Source organism: Leuresthes tenuis, unplaced genomic scaffold (genome assembly GCF_036924035.1).
Source record: "Leuresthes tenuis unplaced genomic scaffold, fLeuTen1.0.hap1 SCAF_8, whole genome shotgun sequence".
Taxonomy (NCBI): Eukaryota; Metazoa; Chordata; class Actinopteri; order Atheriniformes; family Atherinopsidae; genus Leuresthes; species Leuresthes tenuis.
In genome coordinates, this window is record NW_027325362.1 from 12,297,521 (window position 1) to 12,307,706 (window position 10,186).

General features: G+C 41.3%; 1 protein-coding gene across 1 annotated transcript; it reads right to left on the reverse strand.

Annotated features, from left to right (window-relative positions):
• Positions 1 to 213: 213 nt before the first annotated feature.
• On the reverse strand, positions 214 to 3,794 carry fas (Fas cell surface death receptor). Its single transcript, XM_072390354.1, has 9 exons — positions 3,688 to 3,794; positions 2,990 to 3,117; positions 2,360 to 2,494; positions 1,935 to 2,052; positions 1,659 to 1,729; positions 1,455 to 1,562; positions 1,252 to 1,298; positions 919 to 937; positions 214 to 819 (listed from the first exon to the last, which is right to left on the reverse strand). The coding sequence occupies exons 1-9, from the start codon at positions 3,780 to 3,782 to the stop codon at positions 524 to 526; spliced, it is 1,017 nt and encodes a 338-aa protein (XP_072246455.1). The 5' UTR covers positions 3,783 to 3,794; the 3' UTR covers positions 214 to 523.
• Positions 3,795 to 10,186: the final 6,392 nt, after the last annotated feature.

The following is a 10,186-nucleotide window of genomic DNA, read 5'->3' on the forward strand; positions in this document are numbered from 1 at the left end:
AAAGATAAATTCTAAGAAACACTGGGAAGTAGATCTGCAGTATATATATATATTTTTTCCCAATCACCAGATGCTTCATATATATGAATATGTGGCGCAATGATGTCAGTTTTCAACAAGAATTTAAAGTGTTGGAACAGGCACATCCTTTCAAAGAGGTTACAGTCAAACTATGGCACATGCATAAAATGCTTTTGAATGTGTTTTATTATTAAGGCAATCTTTGTAGAGGGCAACAAAAATGAACCATTTGATAAAATTTGTATATTTAGTGCATTTGGCTAAAAAGATGAGTAAAAAAGACGAGACATTAGAAGATCGAAACGTCAGCACATGTTGCACATTGTCCAAAATTCCCAATACAACAAAGTCTTCGATTCATTTCAATCCATTACAACACACAAGACACATAAAAGCTTAAAAACATTCAATCTCACCATGTAAACATCAACCTGAATATCTAAATATATTTCATACACCAAACAACACTGCAAATACTTAAAAAGTGCTTGATTAGACACTTTTATGACTGACCAGAACTGTTGACTGACAATATTTCTATGACCTTCTCAGCTTTGGCCCTTTTGCCACTGCTTTCAAGCATCTGGATCAACTTCTGAGAGGCACCCTTGCCTTGCTTCTCCATCCACTCCCTCAGCAGCTGCATAGTCTGCTCTTGAACGTTACCCGGGTGGCTCAGTTGGCAATTTTCAATGAACACGTTTGTTATCCCACTACGCATAGCTATATCCCTCATGACTGGCCACCCGAGCGTTTCTATGATGTCAGGCAGGTGAGGCTCAAGTTCCACATTTGGAGCTGTTGTGGAAGGAAAGAAAACGCGTTAGGCACAAAAAAAAAAAAAAAAAATCGAAGTTAAAGCTCAGGTGCAGAGATCATCACTTCGGTTTTTCTTACCTGTAAGAGGCTGCATCTCCTGTGAAGTAGAAGCACACGGAATGTTAATTTTCGACCACACAGCTACAAAACAGTCAAGAGTTTGCAAAAGCTTTACGACACCACTGACACAGAGGCACAGTATTCACAAGGACACAGACGGTTTCAGAAAAACTGACCTGTCCCTCCCACAGAAAGGGGCAGCTTGGCAAAGGTTAGAGGAAAGACAGAAAGGTGTTGACATTTATGCTCATACATGTGTGTACATGTGTGTGTGTGCGTGTTTGGACAAATCAACGAAACAAAGGCTTAACATCTCCAACAGGCCTGACTTGGTCAAGCAAGGTAACTTACCACATCAAGTCCGCTGCCGTTCCCTCGGTTGACCTCATGTTTCTTCCCTTTATGAGAACGCAAACCATGATTTAAATCAAAACATGATTTGTGATTTAAACACGAACCTTAAACTGAACCGTCGTGGCGAGAAATGGCTTTAGTGAAAACTAAACCCGGATCTTGTCTCACGCGGTTAGTCCTACAGAAGTAGAAATACTTACCCTGTTTTCTTTTTTTCCAGAGCAGAACGACTACAGCAGCGGCAGCAGCAGCAGCGACAGAAACCAAGACTCCAACAACGATGCCGATAATTTTGCCGACTTCAGAAGCTTCAGAAAAAGAAGACGACCGTGACATTTTTATCATGAACACAGGGGATCTGTGTTATAAATATCGTTATGAGGTAAAGCTAAGCTTTATCATACTGGGACTTTCATCACTGCAGACGGTGTTGCTGGTAGCATTGCAGGCCTGTTTAATGCCCGCAGGATCGCACCTGGAAGCAAATGAAAAAAGAAAAAGAAGCACGGGTGAGAAAGAGCACGAACATCTGTCAGTTTTTAAAAGGATGCCGATACTTTTTGAGGACACGTCAGTACAGAAGCTGCACACAACTTATGAAGAAGTCCAGTATGTCAGTCTGAAAACGTGTTGGTGAAAGAGGAGGTCGGGGCAGAGCTGTGGCTGTATGCAGTACTTACGTCTTACACGGGTGGCAGAGTTTACAGTTTTCTGCGTCTCCACTGCAGTAGTGACCTTCCTTACATCGACACTTGGCGTCCGCGGCGCGGGTGCAAGGTTCAGCCACTTCTAAATTAGCTGAAAGGAGAGTGCCGTCACAGAGCTGTGAGGAGAGCTGAACTTTTCTCACTTTTCTCGAGAAAACAATGATTGTCATTTAGACACTGGAAACATTCACTGACATTTCGTTTGCGCTGCACTATCAAGATTAACTTCTTTTTGTTTTAAAAGAATGAGTGCAGAATTCTCTGTGATTGGTTACTGGTGCACTTGAACATAATGAAAGCATAATTAATGCCTTTAACAACATCATCAACAACTGTGCTGCTGTGGAAAAAGGATTTATCTTTGGGTTTTGTTAGTATTTTTTGTTAGTTGCAAATACCATTGGGGTGTGAGCAGGAAGTGCAGGGCTCGCAGGTGTCCCGTTTATTAGGATGACTGTTGTAAGTGCCGTCCTCACAGGGAACGCACTTTCTATCACCTGGAGTCGTGGTGCAGTGATCTACGAGCCGCTCACCTGGAGAGACACCAATCGGAGGCAGGAGAAAATCTGTTAACAGTGTGTGTGGGAACATGTTTTGAGTCGACTGGAAACAACAAACTGGGGGAAATGAGAGCCGCAGGAGCTCAGACCAGGTGAATTTGCTCAAAACAAAAGTGCCGATAGAAAAAACTAAGAGGAGGGGACCAGGAGACCTGAGAGAAACCCATCTACAAAGGACCCTGATGCAGGTCTCCTCACACGTCTGTACCATAGAGCCTCTTGCTGACCAAAAGCGTTACACATCACTAAACCACACAGATTAACTGGGTAACCAAGTTGGAACAATGTCTCTAAGACTTGCAAAAAAAACAGGAAATGGCACCTAAAACTGTTAGTGTACAACATCAGAACTTAACACTACATGTCCCCCAGATGTAATACAGGTCTTAAATAAAGTCTGATATATAGAGTAGAGAGAAGAGACCGACAATGCTCTTAACTTAATTCAACCCGTTTACTGACACTTACCTGCTCCACATAGGCAACAATTCCTGTTTCCGTGTTGGTATTCACCATCCACACACGTCTGTCTTCTGTTACGGGCTGTTTCTTTAACTGAAACCGTTCGGTTTCTCACTTCGGACTGGGAGATGGCCCTTAGAAAGAGAAAACGAAACAAAGTTATTCAGTAAGGCTGCCAAAAACGTCAAATGTCGACGAACGTTCATGTTGCCCCTTTTTTAACAGCTGCAATTGGGAAACTTCTCACCCACTAACTCCACCCGAGAGACAAAAAAATGGTTAGAACAGCAACAAAAAGCCAGCAACTCTTTACTTCTGTTGCGTTTAATCTGTGGACGTACCCTCTCTGTTACCATGCACGCATTGTTAGGTGTGTTTGCTTGTTGTGTCGGTTTGACGATGACATTGAGGTTGTAAATAGAAACCGAGCGCAACAGCTAGTTTTAGTTTCTTTGCGCAGATCGCTGGTGTTGTGCTTGGAAACGATCACCTTTTGGCACAACAACTGTCGAACGTCTCAACTTTCGCCACACGTCAAGCGCAAGACCCCAAACTCGTCCAAGCTGGAAAAAGTCATCTCTAATTAATTCAAGGAAATACTATCGAGGGTGAAAGGCAGCGCCTCAGAGGGGCGCAGCATGAGATAACCAAACGCCTTCTAAGCCCACAAACTTTACACTTGTCAATGACGCGGTTTTACTTACCATGACGCGTTGGTTACAAATAAGACAAAGAGGATAAACCATAGAGATTGCTTAAAATTAGCCTCCATCTTCGCTGTCACGGTGTAGACTACCATCCATTTGCGCGGTTACGGGGATTTACGGTGCGTTTTTTGTTTCGTTTTCGCTCATCTTGAACGTTTCCACCGCCCCCACAGAGCTGCGCACGCAGGCATATCTGCGTTTGCGCGACAGCGCGACCCGCGGATAATAAGTCGCATAGCACAGGCCAGTTTGCTTTGTGCTTTCTATCCAGGGGAAAGAAAACCTGTTGATTCTTTCTCAACAGATGACACGACTGATTTGTTTTGGGAAGTCCCGCAAAAACCTCTTTGCCACCGAGCGACCTGGAGCTCCTGTCAATGATCTACGGATCTGAGTCCTTTCGCGTTTCACCAGGTGAAAGTTGCAAAGCTAACAAAAAAAGTTTGTTTTTAAAAAAAGTAACAATGAAAACTAAACTCAAATGTTTCATAAATTAGAAAAGTAATAACTGAACACAGAATTAACTACATATAACACTTACTTCGAATCAAAGTATTTGAATTCTAGAAAGTGACTTTTGTGATATTGCGCACTCAGATGGTCCCGTAGCTTTAGCCAGAAGGCTAGATGAAAGGCTTGCCTGAAAACATATATAACAATTTCGGCCAACATTTGAAACACAAAGTCGATCAGAGGACTGTGAACAATACCATTTTTGTTTATCATTTAGGCTACATGACAGTGAATTCACCAAAGCAATCTATCCAAGAGGCCTTGGTGGTGTCTCCAAAAGTCTTGTTTTCTCCAAACAGCTGTGACATGTCTTTGAAGAGTAGAAACAAAAGCAGAACGTCGAAGTAATGGACTCAGGACCACTCATTCTCAAAATGTACTCAGTTTATTTGTAATTTTCACCTATAATTCACATAGATTTTAACAAACATATTGTCTTTGAAGTTAGAAACACGTACAAAACGCACCAATAGTGTTGGAACATGTCGTTTTTTGTCATTTGTTATGTAATCATATTGTTAATGATGAAATAACGTTTCTGAAGTTTTTGCAGATGCTTAGTTCAATGTGTGCCACTAGGTGGCGTTATTGCTCCTTTTGCCTTTTGTGATGGCTGCTCGTGAGGTAGTCAAATTACAGTTTAAATAATTCAGGTTAAAAGACCGTTTTACTACTTTTAATAGCATAGGTTGAAAGCCAGAATACCAGGAAAGGATTGGTAGAGTTGATTAAGAAACTCTATTATATGCGTACGTAATAATGGCAAACCCCTCTTCAAAGTGCATAAAAGACCTTTTTGGGTCGTGATCATTATCAAATACGTTCACAGCATCCATACGTTTTGGGTTTCAGACATGAGAAAAGTTGTGAAAGTGAAGCAAAGTCTAATGTAAGCCATGTGGGCATAATCAGTTACCTATTGGTTGTTATTCCCTGAACAGGAAATTGGACAAACAGAGCTGAGATGAGCAAAGCTTTGCAGAGCTGGAGAGAGATGAAACGTTGATATCATTCTAACAAAGGCGTACTCAGTCTTTGATCTATAAAAGCTCTTTAAGACTGAACTGATGAAGCTCTATGTGCTGCAATTCATTTTTACAGCATGGAAATCCGCTCTGAGTAGTGCTAAGGAATTCTCAATGTCAACCCATGTTGTCAAATAAAAAATATAATAAAAAAGAGACATGTCTGTTTGTTGAAGATATTTGAAAATTTATCTTTGAACAAAAGTGTGAAAAAAGTGTTTCCTCCGAGTAATGAGATTTAACCTGATGAGGAACTCTTGTGGGATTTGGGATCTTTTTGCTTGTGCATCAAATTTCAGCCCCTTGCAGTCCCTCTGAAATCCCAGTGTGAAATCCTTACCTCCTTACCAATCTGCTGACTGCTCAGTGGCCCGTTTACAGCACAAAATGAACACTCACCGGTGGTAAAAGACAGTTTTGATTTCTTACCAGGAATCCTGTCAGTCTTAGCTTAAGTCTTAGTCTTAACATGCCAGGAAACATGAAAAACATCATAGTAATTACATTTCTGTATGCTGATTTATTAATAAGCTAGAGTGACTGTAAAGTCTCAGGCATTTGGGAAATGTTTTAGATATTCTCAGAGTTAAAAAAAGGCTCCTATATGCTGTAAAACCATTATATTTTCCTTAAATTCATCTGAAACATTACCCAAACCTAGAGTTGCTGTCACTCTCAGTTTGAAAAAGTTTGCGAAGGTCACAAAACTGTCCTTAACAAAGAAGAAGAACCTTATTCCATCTGTGAAACATTGTGGTGGTTGTGTCGTAATACAGGCCTGTTTTGTGAGATATGGGCCAATGTCTTGCTGTCATTGATGGCTACATTAATTACAAAACACTGTACGGGAAAATGGGCATTTGCTAAATCTTAAGAGAAAGTAGGTCAAGCAGCCATGCAGGGATGGACAAGTCAAAGCCTGACTTTCAAATGGTAGAACGGGACATGCAGCCATGTCGTTCACGTGAGGAAAGTCTCCAGTATGCCAGGGCTGGGGATGTTCTGTAAGAAAGAGTGGGCTAAAATTCCTCAAAGCCGACATGTGGGACAAGGGCTACTGGAGAAATGATGTTGCTGTCTGCAGAAATGGGTCACACCAGATTCTGAAAGCAAAACAGTCGTGAATATGAGTGAGCATGAAAAATAAATGGCAAAGTGTAATATTTCCGTCATATTTGTTTAATTGGGTTCTGTTTATTGGATTTCCAAAGTTAAAACCTTTTTTTGCACTGGTTTTTTTCCACTTCGTGATAATGTGTTTTCTATCAAACCCAGATGTGTAACCTGGATAAATTATACAAGATAAAAAGATTTTCATGCTGTACTTTTTGAAGTACAGCATGGGCAAGTACACCTGACAGTCTTCTTCTGTCTTTTAGGAGATGAGCTGGTCCTGGTGTTACACAAATACATGTATTTTGTTGCTGTGTGCTCTGTTTTTTGTTTTAGGGTTAATGCTAAATGCAAAAAACAACACATGCATCTGTTACTAGTAGACCACAGTTGAAGCATTACTCTCATCCAGTCTGTTGTATTGCTACAAAAAGCAAATAGCTATAAAACCACCACCAGAGAGCTGCAGCTCGTAGATTTCTGCTTTGTGGAGCACCGTTATCATCCGTGGCCAATGTGTTCCGCTTCCCCGTCGCCCCCAGGTCATATGCAGAGTAAGGCAGAGTAATAGCTCCACTGAGATGGAGAGCAGAGGAGAAAATAAAATACAAGAAGACAATGATTTTGTTGTTAGGAGGAAGCTGCTGGAAGGGGCTGTGTTGCAAGGCGTCCCCAGAGACACAGACGAAGATTCAGGGGAGGTGGCAGGTAACAGATCCTCTCTTTGACTAAAAGACAGAGAGGAGACTCTTTTGTGCTGAAGTTCATTACTGCTGTGTGTTTCATAATGTAGTTACAATGCTCTCAGTCTTCTTCTGGAAATTAGGTCGCAAGAGTGTTAACTCAGAATTACAAGTAAAGCAACAAGTTTTTCCTGAAACGGTATTGCATGTACCTCAGTGTCATCTTCTATACTAGTTGCATTATCTCCCCTAATGCATTCGGAAATGTTGAACATCATACATATTGTGAAACAGGGCTTGTGATTTTGTTTTACTGACTTGAGGTTGAACTTCTTTAAATTAAACTGTATGGCTTCTTGTAAGGAAAAAGAGCAGCTTGGCCTGCAGACAGTTATCATAATCTAATAATGTGCCTAATGTGAGTTTGAAATCTAAATTTGCTCACTCAGTTCAGACTTGCTATAGACTGCTGCTGTCACTTTGAGATGCAAATATAATTCCTGAGACAGTGTTCTGTCTTCAAGTGTGTTTAATCACAAAGTGATTTAAAAAAACAGCATTCTTCAAAACCATGACTCAAAAGTTGTGCACCTTTGATATTCTGTTCTCATGTCGAGATGTTGAAATCAGGATTTCTTGGGACATCTTGAAAAGGTAAATAAATTGAAAAGAATGCCAGTCATTAACTTCTTGTGCGTCTTGTAAACTGTGTCCAGTATATGCATAACTGGGACTGGGAGGACAAACCTGATGCTTCTTCTCACACAGAACAGGAAGAGAGTAATGCTGCTCTTCAACTACAGGAAATAACCTTGCTGCTGATGACGCAGGTCTCACGGGAAAGCTCAGCAGAGTTCAATAGATCTGAAGCATACTGTACACTCTATACGTGCATGAGCAGCAGGGCTGTGCAACGTGTCACAGAACTCACACACACACACACTCATACATTTGTTTTTTTTGTGCTGTTTTCTGCCACACAATAAAAAATGTGTTCTCGAAATCGTCAAACACAATTACAGTATCTCCCTGCTTTTTACTCCCTCAGCACCAGCTTACAAACATAGGCACAGACTAGATGAAAAGACGTAAATCTGTAAAGCTGCCACTTGATGATAAGTCTTTGCAGAGAGATTTCCCCCAGCAACACGTCCAGTGGTCTGCCTAATTAGAGCCGAGAGTATCTGCGGGCAGAGGAGTCTGTGTCTGCATATGGGAGGGGGATTTGGCCGGGAGCAGTCATGCATTGGGATGTCTGGTGGGAAGACAATAGGGAAGAGTGTAGATTGGATGTCTTGTTTCCAGAGGAATGACAGGAATAATGCTGGTTGAAAACCCCTGAGAGATGGATTTATTGGGACTGTTTGAATTGGAAAAATCCGGTTAGGGGCTCAATCAAAACAGAACAGCAGCATGGAGAGACTGAGCTGAGTCTGTTTGTGAGGCCAAACTGAGGCAAACCCTGCATGTCCTGTCCTTTACCTGTTCCCTTTGCGCTCCGGCAGAGCTACGTCGCTCATTTATCCTCTGTCTAAAACATCATATGAAAGGACAGTGTCCAATTCCAATAACTGCTTTGGCATTTCTGTGGCCGTCACCATGTTTGTGGTCTTTATACTTCCTAAACGTCATGGTCTGGAATGTAATATTGGTCTAACTCCTGACCAGTGCTACCTAGTCACTTCTGCAGTTGCAATTAGGGGTTAGAGAATCTGCCACAGTATTAAAACGTCTGCAATTTGAAGTGGATAGTGTAACTGTGGCTTTAATTATATCTTTATATGGGCAGTTCCCAATAGGTGGGTTACTGGAGTTTTGGTGTTGGAAGCTATTATAAAGAAGAGCAAACGTGGCTTTGGTAGAGACGAAACAATGATACCTTGGCAACTCAGTCAGAGCATGTCCCAAATGTTGGGTCTTGAGGTTTATGCAGTGGGTAGTACAAACCAAAAGTAGTCTAAGGAAAAACCAGTGAGCCTGGGGTCTCGAGTGTACATGGGGAGCAAAGGTAGTCAGTATAAAGAAGTTTTGTAGCACAAATAGCTGAAAACTTAACTCTTGTGGGACATAAAGGTGTCAGAACACACAGTTCATCACAGCTTTCTGCTGCATCCCTACTGTGTCCACACTTATCCCCTTCACTGCAGAAAGCACCTATAATGGGCACTTGAGCATCAGAACTGATCCACGAATGGACATATTGCCCATTATTTTGTGGAGTGTAGTTTTAAAGTCTCATGTTCGACGTTTTGGCCAATGCCAACTTGGTTCTCTATAATCAGAAGACACAAAATAATGGCGGCTCTAACTCTGAGCTACACACTGAGCTACACACCCTTTAGCCTACAGTTGACTTAAAATGGGCCCATAAATCCCAACATAGATAACAAATAACACAATAGAATCCATAAGAAAATCTTTACTGAAGTTATAAATCAAATGACAAGTTGTTACATTTTCCCACAGACCTTAATACAAACTAACTGCTTTGTGCCATTAGATAGACTGCAGACATAAGACACTTTTCCATTGGATTCATTGTTGAGACAAGAAGCAAGTCAAAAGTCCTTTTTTCATCTTTTTTTTTCCAGTCAGAGACAAGGTGGTCTGATCTGATGAGTCACATTATACGGATAACCGGGTGTATGTGCGTGTGCCATTTATCTGGAGCGCAGAGTACATTTATCAACTTTCTGTGTTATAATTCCAATTGCAAAATTGTTAAAAATCCTACACAGTGAACTGGATCTGCACAAATACAATAAATGTTTAACCCTGGCCTGTCACCGAATGTTCCACCACATGCACGGTTTATTTGAAAAGCTTTACACACAAGCCAACAAACATTATCATGAAGGCACGTTTAGAGAAAACATTTACACATTTAAACATTAAAACACATGAAACTTTTCTTATTCTCACCCACACAGAAACTGTGTAATGAACCATGCACACACATACATGCACACACCCTACCCACAGTACATGAACTCAGCTATCACCTCTCACCCACCAGCCTGGAAAATATTAACCTTTTCATCTCATGTCACTTTTCCATTTAACTTCATGCACCACGCTCACATGCCTGCAGATACATCCCACTTTGCACAACATGAACTGGTGTAAGTGCACACAGATTCATGCTTGCAAGCACTCAAGAGA